This window comes from Poromitra crassiceps (assembly GCF_964638095.1).
Source record: "Poromitra crassiceps genome assembly, chromosome: 15".
NCBI lineage: Eukaryota > Metazoa > Chordata > Actinopteri > Beryciformes > Melamphaidae > Poromitra > Poromitra crassiceps.
The window spans coordinates 35765520-35788052 of NC_139634.1; the positions used below are offsets into that span (position 1 = coordinate 35765520).

At 43.8% G+C, this 22533-nt stretch overlaps 1 protein-coding gene across 1 annotated transcript; it reads left to right on the forward strand.

Moving 5' to 3' along the window:
• Positions 1-11388: 11388 nt before the first annotated feature.
• Positions 11389-22237, forward strand: adad1 (adenosine deaminase domain containing 1 (testis-specific); the record flags this gene model as incomplete). Its single annotated transcript, XM_083651872.1, has 12 exons — positions 11389-11548; positions 11787-11927; positions 12976-13143; positions 13333-13413; positions 13800-13937; positions 14626-14749; positions 17452-17622; positions 18476-18551; positions 18768-18924; positions 19647-19878; positions 20673-20805; positions 22124-22237. The coding sequence occupies 12 exons, from the start codon at positions 11389-11391 to the stop codon at positions 22235-22237; spliced, it is 1695 nt and encodes a 564-aa protein (XP_083507998.1).
• Positions 22238-22533: the final 296 nt, after the last annotated feature.

Below are 22533 nucleotides of genomic sequence, written 5' to 3' on the forward strand. Positions count from 1 at the left end.
GTGATTGGCTAGTTTTGTTCTAGTTAACCCTGATTGGCTGATTTTGTCAGACCTACAACCAAAATTATAATAACACAATATTGTCTATACTGCCGCTTTAACGAATGCGACAGACATTGGTGTAGTTCCACCAACAGGACAACTGATTTCCCAGAAAGCATTGTGGCATTCTCATTTAGGCCTTGATGACATCACACCCCAGAGTCCGCCTTTAAAATGTTCCTTTTCTGGAGGATTAATTATCACATGACGAAAAACAGATGATGACGAGCACGCCATTTTGGAATCACCGTTCAGCATATTAAGAGAAATCAATGCCTCCCGTTGAACACGTCACCGCCAGTGCTGAGGAAAGACAAAAATACTGGGGGTGGGGTGGGGGTGGGCTTGAGTGTGTGTATGGTGGTGGGGTGGGGTACAGGGGGGAGGGGTACGTGAGAGGATGCCCCCAAACTACTTTGGTTACACAAACTTTGTTTTCGGCCTCGATGCATCAGAGCCCTCTGCCTCCGTCGACCATCTGCTGCTGAAGAATCTGTTTCACTCCACGAGCCAAGCCCAGTCTTTATTGCTCCTAATGGCACTATCAGCTGAGCCGCCAAACCCAATTACCTTTTAAAAAGGGAGGCCACCCCAGCTCATCATGGCTGCCTAACCTGATTTGCCTGTGATGAAGAGACGGGATAAAGAGCAGTTAATGGAGGGAGAATGATCTCACAAATACAAAAAACTCAATTCATTTCTCCGGGAGAGCAATCTGTCCGATTCAGCGGTAATGGAGTGGAGATTCATTAGTCCTGGGGCCTTAGTAGTAGCAGCACCGTCCCCTTATCAACTGAATGACAAAAGAACATCCAGTGTGCCTCTCTCTTATGAACTTCATGTTGATAGGAACGCGTATAAGGAGGTGTGAGATTGCCATCTGGGGATATCAAAGCTGTTTCGGGCGCCACCTTCTGAATCACTACTACCAAGCAGCAACTTTCAAGAAATGAATTCATTATCATCGCTATAGTCTCTCACTGCCAGTTACAATCAGTGCAACTGTTTTCAGCTTAATTTTGGAGCAACGTGATTTTTGACAGTGGCAGCTTTCTGACGTGTAAGAAACATACCCAGGTAACATACAGAGAACCAATATTACTGAGGAAATCAATGGATTGTAAAATTATAGAATAGTGTTTCCAAAACATGTTATATTACTACTACAGGGAGGTAAGGCAGCTCTGCATGATCGTCACCAGCACTGATTCCCCTACTGTCTGTCAAGCCAAGCCATAGTGTCTTTAACAGTGCTTAATCCAAATTTTAAAATTATATATTTTTTTAAGGTAAATTGATAGAAGGAAATTACTTTGTAAACATGGTCGCCAGGCATGCGCTGTGTACAGCAGAAGCGCTCTTTACTGGCAAAGAAGGACGTAACTCAGTGTGGGGATTTACTCCGAAAATTATGTTTCACGTAACTATGGATTAATATTTCATCTCGTGGTGAGTACCCGAAGCACAACATGTATTTTGGCGCTATTAGATGTGTGTTTTTGGTTATTTTGAACGGGTGTACCATTGGCATCCATTATATGGCGATACTTACTAACTTCACGACTGTAGCTCACTGTATACTGCTTGGACAGTGACGGTAAAAGGCATGGTGTACCTTGGTTATGTGGGGGGATATGGAAAATGAGCTAAACTCCAGAAAAAGTGGCGTATCCCTTTAACAGTGGTTAAAGCCATGTTGAACTTTATGGCACCACGGGTCAGGTTGTGTAGCTTCATGATAACCTCAAAACGGGCCCTATTATCTGTTGCTCTGGTAGAGGAGATCAGAGAATTGTGTTGTTTTCTCGTATGGAGGAACAGTCTGAAAATCACACTTCTATCACATAAATGAACGCAAAGCTGATTCTGACGGAACCGCTCGGCCGGTCCTGTGGCGAGAGCGGGGGAGAGTCGATGGTCGGTGCTCCGAGTTTTCCCCCGCCGGGCTTGGCGAAGCAACCCCGGCGAAGTGCAGTAGCTGGGCTCTCAAGTGTCGGTCATGTATGTCGTGCATGTCGTTCTGGGAGTCAGTGGAAATAGACCTATTGTGTCGTTTCGGTATGAGGACATGTTATATGAAGAAATCGAAATGCTCAAATAGAAACTTGATAGAATCTGCTTCGTTTATGTGTTAGAAGCGTGATTTTCAGACCTGCTTGAGGTTATATGGCCATTGCCTGGAAGCTGCACAACCCAGGCCACTACCAAAGTTCAACATCACTTGAAGACCCCCTGCCACTAGGAGCAACACACGCCTCATCCAGCTGTTTGCAGAAGAGTCCAATCTCTATCCACAAGTTCTCCCATGGATCCAAACTTTCAAAGTGAAGCTTCCCACACGGGATCAAAACGCACCATGTCATCATCATCGCCCAGTACACAGAGCCGGCATACAGGCCTCAGAAGCTGAGCAGCGGCATCGACATCTGCTCTGCGCTCCGCCAGCCAGCCAGCCAGGCTCTCCTCTCACTCACACGCATGTTCCCTTGATGATGTAAGTCGCCCCCATGTGAATGACCAATTGATGCGTGGTGGTGTCTCTTGAACGTGTTCCAGGGCATGAGTCACACAGAGTGGCTGGGGTGAAGGACAGCGATGACCCCTGCGTCCCCCTCCGCCCTCCCTCCCTCCCTCCCCACGCACCCTCCCCTTCCCCGCCCCGTCCATGCACCGCTGTAGCCTCGGCTTCGCCCCGGCGCAGATATGATCCAGAGGACGTCGGGCCTGGATGGGGCATAGGGCCATCGCCAGGGTTTGCAGACGGACATTAGGCCAAAGCCAGAGTTAAAATCCTATTAGTTTGAGTTGGGAATCGGATTATCGTCGTCGAGAATCACTCGTCTGGCAACTAGGGTCTAATTTACGCCAATCAACGGCAATTATTGAGGGGAAGGGAGCCCCTATTAGAGGGCCTCATCCACTTAGTCTAATGAATGGGGAAGATTCAATCTCGGCTGTGGAGACGGCACTGCAGAGCTGCAGCTGAACGCGACCGCACCAGGGCTAAAGAAGAGCTACTGCTATTTATCAATGGCGCGGTGCTGTCAGGGAAATATGAGTTAGCCGAGGGGCACGAGTCTCTGCTTGAGATGGTTTGGGGGTCCACTATGTCCAGTAAAGCTGTTAGTGTGTCTCTGCTGCACTGCCCATTACTGTGTGCGTGCATCATTCTTCTCAGACATGTGTGCTTGTGTTAGGCCTTTAAGATGGCTATTTGATTTCTGATTATGATTCATATAAATGGGAGGTCTGTAACTGATGATCTTCTGGCTAACGTTCCCTTCAGAGCCAGTTTTAGAGACAATACTGTCACTTGCACTAATTTGTGGCAATACTTGTAACGACGTGACAGAGGCCTAAATAGAAAAATATGTGACTGTATATTCCACCTGAGATACTTGTGAATAATTAGGGGGTTACTTGTGGGAATACTTTTAAAGTGAATGTGAGAACATCAGGAGGCCATTTAAATACAGTAGTGACAGTTGTTTTCTATCTCTATTAAATGTAACACAAAAGCAAATTTGTGTTTCTACACAGACATGAAATTAGTGCTTTGAACTTTGTAATTTTTCACATTTCATTCGCCGTGCCTTTAAACCTAAGATATGGCAAACTAATCTGAAACTAACTAACTGAAAGTAATCAAGATCCCTTGGTATGTTTCCGATTACAATTTTGACATGGTAACTAGTCACAGAAATAAGCTGCTGATGCCCTATTTTATCACTTACACTATCATTCAACACCACCTGTACAGTATGTAGCCTACACATTACGCAATGAAGACTTTTTTGTTCTGTTTCACATGAATCACTGCATGTACAGTATGTAACCTATAGTTTGTGCTGCCAGCCAAGTGACTGCTCTTATTTCTATGGTTACGCTGCCCTCTACTGTCAGACAACAAACTACATATTTACATATGACTTCAGTCCATGGCAAAAGTGAACTATGTAAAAAAAAATAGCCTCAAACCCCATCCTATTATCAGAATACCAAAACCTGATCAGCTCTGAGAAGCTACAGTACATACCAATGGACAAAACAGGAACATATTTTAAGAATGTACTGTATAAATAAACGAGATATTGCATTTGTTGAATAGTATTTTCGAGAACATGTATCAGCCATATTGCTCATTAACAAAGCGTGTTGTGGACAAATGCAATAGTTAGGAATATATGTTTCCAGGCATGGGAGATTTGTGTACAATAGTGTTTGTGTTTGTGTGTGTGTGTGCGTCACACACACACACACACACACACACACACACACACACACACACACACACACACACACACACACACACACACACACACACACAAGCACACACACACATGCACCCCCCCCCCCCACACACACACACACACACACACGCACACACACACACAAGAGTATTGCTAGTTGTTTGAAAGCGATAGTTACATCAGATCCAACGTCACACTGTCATAAATGAAAGCACTCTAGAGCAAAAAAAAAAAAAGAGAGAAGGGGGTCATTCAGTTCATCAGTCAGTGTTTGATGGTGATGGTGTCTCCTGAAAATGCCATTCAGTGGGGAAATCCCACTGGCGTTCATGGCACTGTGCTGCCTGGGGTTTAGCTGTTTCAGAGCAGTGAGAGGGGGAGGCTGCACTTTATTATTAATAACTCAGAAAATATTTCCAGGCTGAGAGGGTTTAGTTTCCGATCAGGCCATTCAGATTTTTCCATGCCGAACGAACAACCAGATAGATGAACTTTTCAACTTTCCTTCCTCGCTCCGATTACTTTACCTACTAGCGGACCCCCAGCCAGCCCCCCAACCTTCCCCCCCCCCATGGGAGTTGGACCCACCCGGTCTGCAAGCCCCCCCCTTCCCGTGGTGTTGGACCCACCCCGCCCATCCCAGTCTGCTCAGCCAGAAAGGATGACATCACTGACGACATCACTGACGACTGATGACATCGTTGCTCGAGTGACATCACATCATTAGGCACTGATGACATCACATCATTAGGTAATTAGGGCAATTACCTAATTAAAAAATCTGGCTCCGTTAGGTCACCCGCAGGGGTGCTCTGTAGATCAGCCAGGAAGGATGACATCACTGATGACATCATCATTGATGACATCACTGATGACATCACATCATTAGGTAAGGCAATTACCTAATTAAAAAAAAGTTTCAGCCCAATTGCACATAGAATGGCATAGCTGTGGCTGGAGAAAGTTCTAATTACTCACTCTCTCTCACTCACTCACTCTCTCTCTCACTCACTCACGGACACTTGTCATTCTTATTATAGGATCATGTATCCTACATGACTATAGGGGACACAGGAATATTTATTGCATGATAATTGTTGGGCGCTTTGACCCATTTATTCCTTTATTATGTTGGTTGCGTGTAACGTTACCGATATAGGAATTTCAACTTCTATTAAACTCAGTATAAGTCCTCTTGTTATAGAGCACTAAATGCCTAAAATGCGATTTAAAAATGAATGATGATAGCTCTCAAGTTGCCATTCTCAAAATGCTAATTGATTTTGCAACCACTAGGCAATAACAGAAGCAATCTCCCAAAACCCCCATGCAACCCAAGCAAGATGATTGATCAGATTCAGCTGCATCTCTTCATTGACGACTCAGTCTAATAGTGGAGTGACTCATGTTTTTCCCTCAATGTTAGCAGTTTATGGGAAGATAAACAGGAGGATGGAGAGTATCAACTCATTTCAGACCTCGTCCTTTCCCTTTTCGTGCGTGACTGATGGCAGCAGTCGCTGTGGGGGCGTACAGCGTCGTTCCTGTGGTGATCTCTTGTTCCATTTTACTTTCACATTCTCATCATGATTGCTAATCACTGCCCCCAACCAGGGTGCTTGGTTCAAGGAGGGGGGGGGGGGGGGGATTAGAAATAAATCAATGAAAAAGTAGCATTAAAAAAAGTAGCCTATCACAAGGAGCCTATCATCTGCTCTCCTACATGTTTCTATGCTGGCAGTTGCAGTTATGAATAACCTCAGGCCCATAGACCCCCCCCCCCCCCCCCCCAACTAACCATAGTCTATACCTAGCTTTCTCTGCTAAATTGCTAATGTAGACAGCATAGCCCTGGGGAACGCATACAATTTGATAACAGGCAGCACTTAAGATGGATAGAATTGTCCTAATGGGGCCCGGGGCTTACCTTAGTGTCATTATTCTGAACTGCCCATATATGGAGTACCATTGAATTTTAATATTTTCCTGTTCGGTTTGTGTCAGTGGCCATTCTCTTCTGTCCCTTTAGGCAGAAATCAAAGGAAATCTTTGCCCTGGTCCACCCCCGAAATGGCAATGTCTCACCAACACAACACCCTGTTAAGAATGAAATGGAAAAGTTGGAAAAAACACAGAGTGTGAGGGCATCACATGTGGGGGTTTTCTGGGTAAATCTGTAGATTTTGTGGTTCAGATCAGTTATCAGTTGAGTGTAGGTTGCAAGATATGAGCCAGGCTCCCATTCACTGTCAGTGGAGGAATCATCCAGATATCAGTTACTGCAGATGATGTTGATTAGAGTCTTAATGGTTTTAATTTTGTTTTTGTGCAGAAATATCTAACTCGGCCTATGAATGACTAGAATGCAAAAATATGGATCCATCAGACACTCAAAAAGCCCAAATAAAACTGGGCTAAGTCAATTATTATTATTCAAGTTAGATTTTTACTGTCCCAAAGCACAAAATGGCCATCATTCAGGGGCTTGATAGGGTTTTTGATCATGAGTCAGCAATTATTTCAGCGGCTGAGATTTTTTTTTTTTCAAATCTAACTTTCCGGAACCTATTTTACGATGTAAACAACACAAGTCAAATGAGCTAAACAGAGCATCTGATGTTGCTATGGAAATAATGTGTCGTGTGAGTTGCTATTTATGGAGTGAACACCCCCTAAAAATATCAGTTTCAAATGACAAAAAGAGCTTGTGCACACAACTGATTTTACTGTTCTAGATGTAAGAAATGACTAAACGTCATTTGGACTTCACGGATGTGAAAGATTTGAATTGAACCCCAAACCACCAGCTGCTCCAGGATGTTGCACAGGCAGAGGATGGCTCTTGAATCGGACTTGATACCCCATATCTACTCTGCCTCTGTACCATCCTGGAGCACAGGGGTTTTTTAACGCACAGTTTTAATTGCTCGAGTTTTGTTGACTTGATGCACGAAGAGAAGAGTTGAGACTTGATTTGGCTTCTGGTGACTTGGGACATGATTTTGACTTGTAGTGCTTTGATGACTTGAAAAGGTTTTTCAAGTCTTGAGAAAGGAGAAATGACTCAGAATTGAAAGTGATGAGATTTCCACCAGACAACTGAATTTAGATTCTGTTTTCTGAATGGGATGATTTAATTTGTTGATGTTTGAAACTGATTATAGAAATCAAACTGTTGATGCTCTTACCAAGTTTTTTTTTATCCCAGTAAAGCGATATTGCATTGAAAACTCCTATGGTAGTGTATGTTGTTTTATTTATTGCCTATTAAATTGATACTGGTCTGGACTCTAGATTTGTTCTGATGTGACTTGGTGTTCTACATTTAGACTTGAGACTTGACATTAATTACAGTACTACTTGACTTGAGACTTGCGCTTCAAGACTTGAGACTGACTGGGGACTTGAGCAAAGTTGACTTTGGTCACACCTCTGTGCACAGGTAAACTGGATGAGGAAATGCAAGTCGTGAGCAGTCAGTGTCATCACGCTCGTGACTCAGAGAGGGGGAGCCCCTACTCTGGATGCCACAACTGTCGTCATGTCAGCATGGGGGGAAAACAACAGAGTCGTCTGACTCTGCTGCAGGTCTGCACTCATTAGAAACGGAAATGAGGTCCAGCTTTGAAGCGAGGGAAAGGAAGGGGGCTCTCACCATTGCCGGTAAAAGTGAAGAAGCCCACTTTCAGTCACTTACTCATTCTGCAACCACTTATTTTTAGTTTAATGGAACATAACATAGGCTAATCTAGTAGCCTACAGTAACTGTCACTGACAACGTTCTGTTGTCAACTTCACCGTTCACTTCACAACTTCAAAAAGTGACTTGATTTGGGTTACAGAAAAGAGAAAACAGGCCAGGAATTGTGTTGGCTATGCAACTACAAAAACATAGTTTTGTGTCCTGCATGAAAGTGCCCAAAACTGCAGTTGCTCCATTGGCCACTTGAGGCTGGCTGCAAAAGCGAGTAAATTCCCATAGACCCCCCATGTTAAAATACTCAACTTTACAGGAGAAATAAACATTTTACAGGGTGTCCAGGTAATGCAGCGGTAATTCCCATGCAATTCCCTGCCCAAATGCCCAAAAGACAGTGGAGATGGTTGTGTCGTGGACTACAAGAAGAATGCAGCCCCACCTTCCCACATCACCCTGGGTGGTCGGGTGCAGCCTGCCATCCATTCAGGACCTACACACTGCCAGGATGCTAAAGCAGTCTCAGAAAAGTATTGACGACCCCACCCATCCAGGACATAAACTCTTCAGGGTCCTCCCCATAGCAGATGACTGATGTCTGGCAGCACCAGAACCTCCCATCACATGAACAGCTTCTACCCAACTGCTAACTGCCTCTTCAATGAAACCCAAAAGCCCACAAATCAGGACTTTGTCAGTCCCTCCTCCCCGAGCAAAACCGGCTCTGCAACGACTGGGGTCCTCCATGGACATTATCCCATGGACTCTTAAAGAACTTTTACTTAACATCTTTACATGGACATTTACACATACATTATCCCACAGAGTAGACACTATCTGCCACATTATCCCACAGAGTAGACACATGCTGCCGAGGACCATGTTGACTGTTTTACACCTCCATCATTGAGTCCATCCTCACCTTCTCCATCATCACCTGGTTCCCTGCGGCTACGGTCAAGGACAAGACCAAGCTGCAGTGGGTGATACGCTGGCGGAGAAGGTGATCGGCTGCCCCCTCCCCTCCCTCGAGTCCCTACACGACACCAGGGCCTTGAGGAGGGCCAGAAAGATCATGGCTGACCCATCCCACCCGGGCCACGACCTCTTCACCATGCTTCCCCACGGTAGGCGGCTACGCCTGCCAGTGACTCTGAAAAACCGCCACAGACTCAGCTTTTCCCCCTCAGCAGCACGTCTTGTAAATCAGTCACTAAGGGGAGTTGCCTCGGGCCTGAACTCTAATCTAAGCTTGCACTGCCCATACCTGTCTGATCACCAGCAATTGCACTTTCCTTGTCCTGTTTGTTCCACTGACTGTATCTGTCTTGTTTTGCACTTGTCCCTTTTATGTGAAAGATCAATGCACTTTAATGCCAAAGCAAGTTCCTATATGTTACATAACATAAATGGTGAATAAATGATATCTGATTCTGATTCTGACTATCCTACCGCCCACCCCATTATATAGCTATCACTGAAAAAGGACTTTTACTGGACATTAATCGACATTTTGCGGTCCGAACCACAACATTCGGTGCCAGTACGTGTTTTTACTTTAGTGAAAATTAACTCAAGTACAAGTAGAAGTAGGCCTACTTCTCCAGGAAATAACTCAAGTAAGAGTAAAAAAGTTCATTTGCGTTACTTTTTAAAAGTTGCATTTAATTATTTACCCAAATACAAATCCTCAAAAAACTACTCAAGTACTTGTACTTGTACTTGAGTAGGCTACTTGTACTACTTGAGTACTTTCCACCTCTGGCTAGACTACCAGGAAAAAGGGACAGAGTGACACAGCACTGCCTACCAATAGGCCACCCAAAGCCGTCAAGATCGCATTTCCAACAATAGGCTGATTATGGCTGATTATGAGTCTCGCGTTGAGGCTATTCCAACAAGAAAACGCTTCTGCTGACGTTATGTCAAAAATAATCAACAGTTAGTTTTCTTATAAATGGTACAAAACAAAAGCCTGTCCCGTTCCCAGCATGTCAGAGCCACGGACTCTCGTGCATGTCTTACCTTAACTTCTTCAAGTTGTGTTCATGAACCCATGTAGGCTTGTCCTTTCATATGTCCTTTTGCATGGTCAACCTTTTTTATTGTGTTGTATCCCGGTATTTCGACTCTATAGACGATCTCCGCGCCCGCCAGTCAGGCAGAGACGGTCAGTGGGGTCAACAACACCGACACGCCCACAGGCACTTTCCACGAAACGCGAAATCATCACAGCAGGTGAGTCACGACCGGCGAGCCTGTTTTATTCAGATATATAGTTATGTTTATTCGACGAAAACGTGATTTTAGTTGACCTATAAACTCGTTAAAGCACCGTAAGTTTGACAGAAACATGAAAAAAGACTATTTGTAATGTCCGCGTGCTGCTTTTAGAGTAACGGGCATTGTACCGAACCGCAGCCATGTTGAAATCCTTTTACAGTCTATGGTGGAAATGTGCGTCGTCTAGTTAGCTAGCTAGCTAACGCAACATCTTAACAGCTAGTATGAGTTAACTTGTGGCTTGCTATGATGAGGGGGTTGAAAAAATTAAGTTGGTGGTAGGCTGTTTGCAGCTGGCAGACAAACTAACGTTAAACCCATCGGAATATTTGTGTCGATATTATTTGTGTAACGTCATTTAGCTAGGCTAACGTTAGTTGGATATGGCACGCATAGCATAACCTGGCATGCACATTTGGCAGGTCCTCATTTTTCTATGGGACCCTCTGAAGGTCCTCAGACCCCACTTTGAGAGCTATCTGAACAGTCAAATGATGACTTTTCGTGACATAGATATTTCGAAAAATCCTTATCACGGGTTGGCTTGGTTCCAGCAAACTCATAATATAAGGATTTTTTCGAAATGTCTGGAGAAAATGAATGGGGAACTCACTTCTGGGGCAAAAAATGTCACGTGACTGTTGAGCTCGACCAGAACTGCCCTTTTTGGGGGATAGAAAGAATGAATAGCGTTGTTGTGATGGTATTTTTGCCGTGTTTTTAGCTAGCATAGACAAAATACCAATTCATTAATTTCGGGTTCAAGAGTTTTTTTGGTTTGATAAACAATTATTTTGCGACCTTGCCCGAACCTGAACGGTCGAGATATATGAATAAATTAAGGTTGACTGGACTGTCGTCATGTCGGTTCAGCCTGAGTCAAAGAGGATTTCCGCATTCCCCCAAAAAGGGGCACGGTGCAGTGCAATGATGCGTTGCAGTTCTGGTCGAGAGTCTGGTAGGCGAGACTACCCTCCACCTAACCCTATGCACCAATGTGGTGTCATCATCACTATGCATTTTAATGTATGTATGGTTAATTAACTCATCCTTGCTAGTTCAAACATGGCATATCATTTTGTTCTTTCCCTCTGTCAGACATCCAGGCTTGTCGAGATGTTTTCGGCTGGTGGAGCATATCGGGGGGGTTCAAGGGGAGCCTGCTTTGCACAAATCCTCAAGAAGAATTTGCCTACCTCTCCTCCAGGCCTGACTGGATCATATGCGCCTCCATGTAGCACACATGTGTTTGAGCCAGCAGGGAGCAGTGCATCTAGTAAGTTCCAGTGTGTGGTGGTAATCCTGCAATTTCCCAGTCAAGGTTTAATTAAATCTGATTTAAAATAATTTCTAACACCCTTTAGTCAAAGTAATTCTTTCTGAAGTCTGTTTCAGGCTGCAAGAAGGATTACATGCCCTGTTTATTGTTTAGAACCAGATAGACAAAGATATACAGGCAAAAATGTTCAATGTCCCTTTTCCATGCTTATTTTTCCTGTATTTTATCCACAAAGCTCCGGCCGTCAACCCACAAAGTTTGCCTGCAGCACTGATTGACAGGTACAGGCGAGGCGAGACCCACGCCGTGTCTTTGCTGCATCAGCTCGCCCAGGTTTTGCAGTTCCACCTGGAAATGAAGGAGACCGTAACCGTAGGTAAGGATTCATGGCATCAGTGTGTGCATTTGAAATGCCCTACAACTGGAAAATTAAATTTGCAGACGACTAATGAGCTCTTGCTAGAACGATTTTCATCTTTCACACCCACTCTGAGTGCAGAGCTAGATGGTGTGGAAAAGTATTTAAAAAAATATTTGTTTGACTCAGGTTTTGAAAAGTTAAGAGGGGGCAGTTCTCTGTCAAAGGTCTGTGAAAGTTTTCCCATTGACATTAGTCTATGTGAAGAATAATAATAATAAAAAAAAAAAGATCTGGCCCGGTGGCTGACAGTCATGACACCCAGTAACTGTATGATCGTTTTGAGCAAATTACCAAATCTTCATAGCCAGTAAAGTTACTGAAAGTTATGGAATTTCTCAAAGGGAAAAGCAGCCTTTCCTCCTGGGTCTCTAATATACATCAGATATAGAGCACAGCAGGAATGAGTCCGGAAGTATACTTCTGGGTTCATAAGAGGAAAAGTGAATGGGGTTTTTAGAATGGTGATTTAATTTAAATGCATAAAACAAGGTCTGTGATTAACAAAAGTTTATGGGAACGCGAATTTGGAGTCGGCAGGATAATCTTCACAAACATTAATAACTTTTATGACTTTTGGAACGTAAATCATTTTTTAAACACGTTTTTTAGAAAACGCTTCAAAAGGCATACAAGTGATTAACGTTCGTGAAGATTATCCTGCTGAACCCAAATTCATGTTCCCATAAACTTTTGTTAACCACAGACCTTATTTTATGCATCATTTAAGTGAAATCCCCATTCTAAAACCCCATAGACTTTTTCCCTGACGAACCAAAATGGTGGTGATTTCTGGTTAAGCCTACAAAAATACATCATCCCTGCGAAACTCTATTGTGTGCATTTCTGTCCCGTCGCCATTTTCCAGCCACTTTGACCATTATCACGCCTGGGCCTTCTGCTGCTTCAAATCACCCTCCTTACCTGCCAAAGGGACTGAAAATACAAACTTACCAGCTACAGCTGAAATTCACCAGGATTCTGGATTCTGTTTGTGTTTACCCAGGCAACATACCAGGGTTTTACTTTGCCTTTTGCATTGTGATTGATGGAAAGATATACAAGACTGGGATGGCTACGACTAAGAAGGAAGCCCGGCTCAAAGCGGCGGAGCTCGCCCTCCAGGACCTGCTGCCCAGCCTGGAAGATGGATCTGAGCTCCCCGGGGCGTCAGGTTGGAAGAGAGCACATTTAACTTAGGAGCCCTGTCCATCATTCACATTTAACTTAGGAGCCCTGTCCATCATTCACATTTAACTTAGGAGCCCTGTCCATCATTCAAACTTTGACTGGACGGCTGTTTTGTCTGTCTGTGGCACTTTATGTGCAATTCGTCCCCATGTGTCATCTTTCTTTCCGTCAGTTGGCCCTCCTCTCCTGCCTCTCCTGCCGGTGATAGAGGAGTCCCCATTCTCCGACATCCATCCTTCTAGAACTGCTCACGGTGAGTTTAGTGTTTCTCTGTCTCTCCCCGTCTCTCTCTCTCTCTCTCTCTCTCTGGGAGAGACGGTAGTACACCCTCAGTTATCATATTCAGAATCATTTTAGGCAGCAGGAACAATAAACGTACAAGAATCCTTCTTGGTGAGCTGTGTATCGACACATAGTTGCAAATCAAAGCGTTACGTAGAATAATATTAGCCTACCTATCACTATAATATGACTGCCCAGCATTCATTGAGACGGTAGAAAGGAGAAAGTTACAGCAGGGTTTCCCCCAGACTCTTCAACAATACAGGTTGAACAGCAGTCTCATTCAAATAAATCTTCAATGTCCTGAAAATATAAGAATAAATAAGTGTTGTTGTTGTTGTTTTTAATCACCTCCAGAACGGAAGAATCCCAATCCTCAGAATCCCAATACCCCAATTCCTCTCGCCGTACGGGATCAGCTCACCAGCCTGATGACCAGTCACCCGGAGTTCGCCGGCTGCGGAGGAACCACGGCGGCATTCGTCATTCAGACTTGTGAGTGCACTTTCACACGCAGTGTTCGCTGCCTCGTGCCCAGGTGGGCTACCATGTAAAAAAAATTGCCTTTCTGTGCGTGAGGGTTTCCTCCATATAACATTGATAAGAACCCCCACGAAAAACATGCAAGAAGATCATCACCTTACCAGTGATGGACATAAGAAGTTGGTCCCTGGGCGCTGTAAGCTGCCCACCGCTCCTGGCCTGACCCGCGGAGAAGGGCCAAGATGGGAGTGATGCGGAGGTCAAATTTCACGGCGCCTTTGAAGCATGTGTGTGTGCGTGCGTGTCGGCCACCGTGCACATGGTTGCATGTGACAAAGATGGGTTTGTCCATCTTGTTTCGTTTGTTTATGACCTGCTCTACATTTGCTTTTCTTTCTTCTGTTCTTTTACTTTTGTGTTTTTGTATTTCAATTATTGCGTAATCCCCTAATGGGGATGCCTTTTAATAAACAAGTAAACGGAACTGAAATACCACAATAAAAAGCTATTCAATCAGCACTAGACATCAAAGTTCACTCACCAGTACACGATCAAATTGAAACTGTGCTATACTCACAGAAAAAATAGCACATCGAATAACAAAAGTAGTATGGCAGAGTACACTTGATTTTATTGGCACATGTACAAAAATGGTGACTACAGATTTCCTCTGCGTGCTGACCCGCTCTTCTCTGTCCAGCCAGCGGATGCGAGGTGGTTGCTCTCGGCACTGGGAACTTCAACACCAAAGAGAGCACCTCGTCCAGCGGGCGGGTCCTGCACGACTCTCATGCTGTGGTGACCGCCAGGAGATCCCTGATGCGGTGAGTCGCAAGCATTGTTCTGTTTTCACAGGCTTCGGACAGGCCTTGAAAGTCCTTGAAAGTTTGTTTATTTGAGAAAAACCTAAATAAGATATAGTTTTATAGTTGCAAATGATGGATTTAAACAGGTTCCCTTGACAAGATCATAAGTAAGAGGCCTCTGTGAGGTCTGTCTTACCCTAAAACATGCCAATATTGAGTCCTTCAAATTCAAACAATATCTTGAAAGTCTTTGAACAGTCCTTGAAGTGACACCTGTTCTCAACCTGGTGACAACCGTTTTGGCTCGTGCACCCCTAAAACGAATCAGTGCCTATTCAGTTCTCGCATGCACCAAATTGTGAATGACTTTTATCGTTTAGAATTACTGGCATAGACAGATTATGTCCTCTAAGCTAAATAGACAAGAAGATTTTAAAATGTACTAGTCACACACAGCACTTTGGTTAGAATGTGTCTCCTTTGCTTAGCGCGTGACTAAGTCTACCACAGACGCACCACATAAGCCTACATCAAATCTTTCTTAGAATGTTTCTCACTGTGGTGGTGTTTCCTGTTTTTTTGTAGTCCCCTTGTGCTCTGAGAACACATTTATCTGATGTTTCATGCATAAAATCTGATGGGTCAAATATTTGAAATACAAATCCACAATCAAAGTCAAATATGTCACCTGTGTATTTCTAAACACATCTCGGAGACACCTTGTTGGCAAGCTGCACGGCATCCCATTATTATACTAACTGGAAAATGGTTTGAATTTAATTTAATTTTTAATCGATGATTAATCAATGATCAAATTTGCCTCAAACATCGCCTTGGACTCAAGCATGAGCTAATTAGATTTTGGTGGTCAAAGGCCAAGGTCACTGTGACCTCTCGAACGCCATTTTCAAGCTTGTTAACGCGATATCTCAGGAATGCCTAGACGGAGTTTCATCAAATTTGCCTCAAACATCGACTTGGACTCAAGGATGAACTGATTAGGTTTTCATGGTCAAAGGTCAAGGTCACTGTGACCTAACGAATGCCATTCCCAAGTTCGTTAAAGCGATATCTCAAGAACGCCTTGATGGAATTTCTTCCAATTTGGCTCAAACGTCGACTTGGGCACAAGGATGAACGGATTACATTTTGGTGATTGTAAGGAAGCTTAGGTGCTTGCCTTGGGTGAAGTGTGAAGTGTGATGGATCGTAGGTAAGGGCTCACGGGCAGTGATCGGTCAGAACCACAGAGATGTCTTTTAAGGCTATCTTTATTGAATATCAGGCAGAAGCAGTATACATCGTATACAGAAAGGGAAACAGGACCAACAACACAACAATCGTAAGGCAGCCAGTCACCAGGACCTGGCTGGTTGTAAGGCAGCCAGTGACCAGGACCTGGCTGGTTGTAAGGCAGCCAGTGACCAAGACCCGGCTGGTTGTAAGGCAGCCAGTGACCAGGACCTGGCTGGTGGTAAGGCAGCCAGACACCAGGACCCGGCTGGTTGTAAGACAGCCCAGTGACCAGGACCTGCTGGTCGCAAGTCCTCGGATCCGGCCGAAGGACCCGTATACAGAAAGGGAAACAGGACCAAGAATACAATACCATAACAGAACACCTTGTTATATACCCCCCCACATTTGGTGTATGACATCGTTGGTGATGTCACAACGTCCGGGGAGGTATGACATCATCGGTGACCTCATAAAGTCCCGTCTGCCATCACAGTCAGCCTAGACCGTCTGACATCGCTGATGACCTCACAGGTGAACTCTGACATCATCAAGGATGATGTCAGATGTCATCATCACGGTGTCATCATCATTACGTCGTTGGAGCCTTGGTTCGTGGGCATCAGTTGCCCCAAGAACAGGCCTGATGGTGGGCCATTATGGACCCTTTTCTACAGTGATCAAAGGTCAAAGGTCAAGGTCACTGTTACCTCACACACCCAATTTCCAAGCTCTGTAATGCAACATCTCAGGAGCGCCTTGACAAAATTTCTTCCAATTCGCCTCAAATGGCAATTTGGACTCAAGAATGAACTAATGGCGGAGGCATAAATCCGCGGTGCGGCCGTTCTAGTTATTTTAGACATTTTGCACAGGGACATACGGTATGCAGTTTCGTTCTGTATACATATGATAGTAAAATCCAGTTTTGTACAGTAAGTTTAAAGTTAAAGGTCCTTTCTCTTCTTCTTAGATTATAAAGGAGTTGGATGTGATATCTGTCTGAACATGGCAAAAGTATCACGTTGGCAACTAAATCCACACAATCCATATTAGAGAAGCAAGGCTCTCTTGTTTGGACTCATGTAACTTTGTGGTGTCATAAAGTGGGGTGTCAGTCATGACCATTTTTGGGACATTTTAATCGACTAACAAAGTGTGGAATTGAACGTGTAAAAAATGAATTGAATGTTTTTGGTACATGACACCACACAAACAGATTTTAATGGACTTCAAGACATAAAATACTGGATAGTGTAGACTATGGGACCTTTAAGGAGGGTCCTCGGCAGCATGATAGTTGATTTTCACAAATATTTTTGAAATATGGCACTATTGTACCATGAATTTGGCTATTTTGAGTACCGGTAGTTTTTTTTTACAGTTCACATTATGTCTGTTTCTGCATGTACATACGTAATACTTATGTATTTGCACACATGTACATATTTCTGACCCAGCCTCTGTCTGATCCGCTGTGTTATCAGGTTCCTGTACCGACACTTGCTGATGTTCTTCAGTAAGAACGTCACGCTGAAGGAGAAGTCCATCTTCCAGCAGAGCGACAGCAGCAACCTCCTCAGCCTGAAGAGTGACGTGACACTCCACCTCTACGTCAACCAGCTGCCCAAGGGCGCCGCGCAGATCCCCTCCAAGCTGTGAGCCATTAGCTCAAACCTCCCAAGAAAAGTCTGCAAAATTATTTCGATAGTTTCCACATCTCGAGTGAGGAATGGGTCATGAAAATGTGAACATTTGTTCGCAGAGATCAACATTGGCTCTTATAATTCAGCTGGTATAATTTTTTTTATGTTGACATGTGTGATTAAGATGAAGAAGTTTTAGAGTAAAACTACGGGTACGTTTTCACCGGGGAATCATTTGACCACCGAAATAAAGTAGTTTATATATAAATAAAGTCTTTACTGGTTGAGCTGACCTTGGTTTCTATTTCAAACTGGAAAAATATTGGACCTTGTTCAGAAATGTTCTCTTATTTCATCTGAACAGTCCACCGGAATCGGCTTCTAAAAATATTTCATGAGAAATATAAGCAATTTCGAAGTCACGTTGGATGCCCCTGATTTGTGTGTTGTTCATGTCAAGTCTAATATGAGAATGTGTAGCAGCGATGTACAGCTTTTTGAAACTCTCCGCTGCTACCAGAATGCATTACATGGCAGCTGCCATAAAAAAAGAGCATGGAAATGAAAAATGATCGATGCCCCTTAATTGGTCAAAATGTATCGTACACTAAATTATGTAAACCTCAAACGACTGATTAAGAGCCGTGGCATAGGCCCGACACTAGAAAGGCAATGAAAACTCCTCCGCACTCTCACTGCCATTGTTTTGTACTCCTACTGCATCTGCTACCAGTTACATGTTCATAAAAGCCACACAAAAAAAACGGGTAAAGTAACACATATAAGATTTGTACAAATGTCAAGATTTAAATTTTCTTTCTCTTTCTTTCTTTTTCCTTTTTCTCTTTCTCTCTCCCTCCCTCAGGCGCCTGAACCCTCTCTCCATTGCAGCATGGGAAGTGAACAATGAGATCAGCCTGCACCTGACAGTGGAGGGAAAGGTGTTTGTCATTTAGCGCTTAGAGATGCTTTCAAACTGCTAACATACTGTATATATGCAACAAAAGTGAATGTCGTGTATATATCTAAACTCACTTTGGACACACCAGTGTCGCTTTGTATACTGTCATGTAAACCTCTGTCGCCTTTTTTTCCTCGTAAAGGGCAACGCAACATCTAACTGTTGATATTTACAACTGAATTTGTTTCTCTTAAAGGTGTTTTCGGTTTTCTCCTCAACCTTTGACCACTCGACCTCCACGGTGGTCAGCATGTCGACCACCGACAAGATCACCCAGTGGCAAGTGCTGGGCTACCAGGGTGCCTTGCTCAGCCACTTAATCGAGCCCGTCTACGTCCAAAGCATCCTCATTGGCAAGTCAAATTACGCACTTTGCAAATATCAGGCATGTCCTGATCAGCACTTTTGCTCACAGATTTCTGACCTAGTACTGTCTGTATGAAAGTGTCTTTCACAAATCTGAGTCTGCCACACAAATACAATTATTCAAAAGCATATAATTGAGTTGGACTTGATAGATTTTCTATCAAAATGGGAGGTCTAACTCTTTGCGATCGTCAAGTCTGTATATTCAGAAATACTAGTGTAATACCCGTCCCTGTGTGACTGGCCATTTAGTCAGGCCTTGCTCACAGAGTCCCTTTTCATAGTCCTCTTTGGCAGCTGATAACAACTCAGCTCACCTGTGTGCTGCTCCACTCTGCAGCACCTGTGGGCTCCTTCACTCTGTAGCTCTCCATCGTGCTGAACCTGTCATGAGTCATTTTGCCCACTATTTTGCTATTTTTGCCCATTTAGTCGGCCCTAATTACATAATTCAAAAATCTGACTCCGTTAGGTCAGGCGCAGGGGTGCTCTTTACACAGACACTTTGCATTGTTATTATAGGATACAGACCATTGTTTGCAGCAGTTGACTCTCAAGCTAGTTGCAGATGTTGCAAATAATAGACTACAACAACAAATTCCTCACACATTCAAATCATAAAATAAAAAAAACACTCGAACATATGCTGACAAACGTTGTAGGAACCCTACAGGGTTCAGAAATGCCTGGCTCTTACTTGATTTCTCAGGTGACTCGAGCTGCAGTGACCCTCGTGGCATGGCGATCTCCATAACCCAGCGTGTGGAGGGGATAACCCCCCAGCTGCCCATGTACTACTGCATGGTGCGGCCACATATCAGCAAGGTGCCCACCGTGGCCACCATCAGCACCAGCGGCGACTTGACTCTGGGCATCAACTGGAGCCAAGGAGACAGCTCCCTGGAGGTTGTGGATGGCCTGGAGGGCAAGACCGTAGAGGAGTAAGGATGACTATGACTATATTAGGAAATTGTCAGTATGGTGGGAAATGAACAGCCAAATGCTCGTAGATTTTGCTTATAGCTGTGTGGCTGGTGAGTGTTTCGGCTCTAGAAGCCACTTTGCTGGTGACTAGTCCACATTTGAACTTGTGCTAGTTGTATTATCAAAAATAAACAAAAAAAAGTATCGTCCTAACGATGGATGCAACTGTTCCGCAAGCATCGTTTTTCAGACTTTACTTGCTGTATTCTTTCAAATAAGTTGCAGAGAACTGCAAAGCTTTGAATGGCTGAAAACAACTTCTCGCCCAATAGACCCTTCTCACGGGGGCCATTTTGTGTCGAAAAGGCAGGGTAAACACAGGTGAAAGCAAAACACTAATGAGGGTTTCAAACTTCCACGATTGGAATTTGGGAACCCTCATTAGTGTTTTGCTTGCACCTGTGTTTATTCTGCCTTTTCGACACAAAATGACCCCTGTGAAAAGGGTCTATTGGAACATGCCAGGCAGAACTGTTGTGCATGAAGCAAAATCAGGTCACTAGGGAAACGACCATGAAGCAATCTGATAGGCTGTTGACATCTGATGACTGAAAGGTTTAGCCGTGGACTGGTTTTCTTGGCTGCCAAGCCTGTTTACTGTCCACACATCAGCGAAGTCTCCCTGGTTGATCAGCTGTATATGAAATTATTGTGTTGCATTGTGAACACATACGTTTTCCAGGCTGGTGTATGTTTTGCAAGGTTTGTCTGTTTTTGAATCGCAGTGTCATTTACACTGATTTTCTTGTAGGTCTCCCTTTAAGAGCGGCACTGCTCTGGCCAGCCGCCTGTGCAAAGCAGCCATGCTGAACCGCTTCAAGTTGGTGTCCAAGGAGGCCCAGAGACATGACCTGCTGGCCACCAGCTCCTACAGAGAGGCCAAGGTAACCTCAAAACTTGTTTTTAGTTTACATTTGCATAATCAATGTGCAACAGAATGATGCAGGAGAAACATTCTCCGTTTTGAAATACATTAAGATGCATTGGGAGAGTAGCTCTCATATCGATATTATATGATACTGGCATAAATGTGAGCCGCTCTATATACCCCTCTCAGCCTGCTGTTAGCTAGTTTCCACATCCGGGTACTGTGTAACCAAGTCCCGCAAGAGTTTCACACCAGTTGAGAGTTCAGCTGCAGTGGAGTAAATATAAAAAAAAATAGGATGGCTGGATATTTGTCTGATTTCGAGAATATGGACAATGCATTTGAATTTGATGGCCGCCCGTATTTAATTGAGCCAGACTAACTTTATATGGACTAGAAACAGCCCCCCTTATCATCATCGCTAATTTCTACCGTACCTCGTTGGTTTCCCCTCGAGGTCTCGCCCCCTTCGCAGGCTGGCAGACAGGGCTCACGCGCTCGCTCGGCTCATACGCAGCTCGGCCTCGCCCGCAGCTTCGCACAGGTGTAGTTGGGGAATTGGTGCGCCGTGCAATTTCCCCTCCAATTATAGTGGTGAGATAATGTGAGATTACAAAGTGAAGAGCGGGGGCAACGGGAGCTGTTCTCTCTACCAATGTGATGGACAGCAGACAGAGACAGGGGGAACACGCTGGCTGCTGCAAGGTAAATACAGCATTCATTTTCTCATTGCCGCTATGATATAATAAGGATATGAGCTGCTGCGTGGCAGAAAATAGGCTTTTTATAGGATGTAAATGTCCTTGTGCGGCCGCGTTCTAGCTCTATACTTAATCAATTCCAGAAATGTCTGTTCTGGGTGACCAGCACAACATACACCAAGCTGAAAATAAGGTCCAAGGTGTAAAAAAAAACAGAATACTCCTTTAAATGTATCTTAATGTAAGGTTCACACTGTTTGCAAACATTTTGGAGGGGAAAAGGGGTATTCTGTGACATCACCAGTTAAAATACACTGCACCAACTTTGAAGTAATTGTTATTATCTTTTATGTTGCAGTGGCATTCCTTTAATTCACGTTTCGTTCACGTTTCGTTTTAAGATCGTTTTAAGAATTATTTGTTTGTTTTCCTTACTGTTGAGTTTTTTTTTCTTATTTTTTTTCTTTTTACGTTTATTTGGCAGGGACATATACAAAAAAAACATTAAACCCCATAGGGCAAGAGATGCTTTGTAACAGATTTAGCCATAGGCTACTTTCCGTCTGGAGTCTATATTTGCTTTGAAGCATTCTATGTAAAAGCTCAATATTATTTCCACTATTTGTTGTACAGAGGATGGCGAAGCCCTACCAGGAAGCCAAGAGCGTGCTGAGGGCTTACCTGCTGCAGCAGGGCTATGGTGGCTGGCTGCTGAAGCCTTCAGTCAGTGAGCATTTCAGCATGTGAACAAAACCACAGGGTTTCTCAATAGAATCATAACTGTTCAGGCAAAAGCTACATTTCTTAGAATAGAACTGATTTGTTTCAAAATTTAATTTGAAAACTAAGTTTAAAAGACGTTTACTTAATGTTAAGTACTTTTTCCAATGGCTTTGCACTACGATTATGGTATTACTTTTTGATGTTGTTTCTAATATAATTTAAATTAATACTTGTTTTAGGTAAATGTTCAAGGAGTACCTTTTCTTTGTTAACTGTGCTCTTTGTTACGGACGGGTATTGTTAAGGAATTAACAATACTA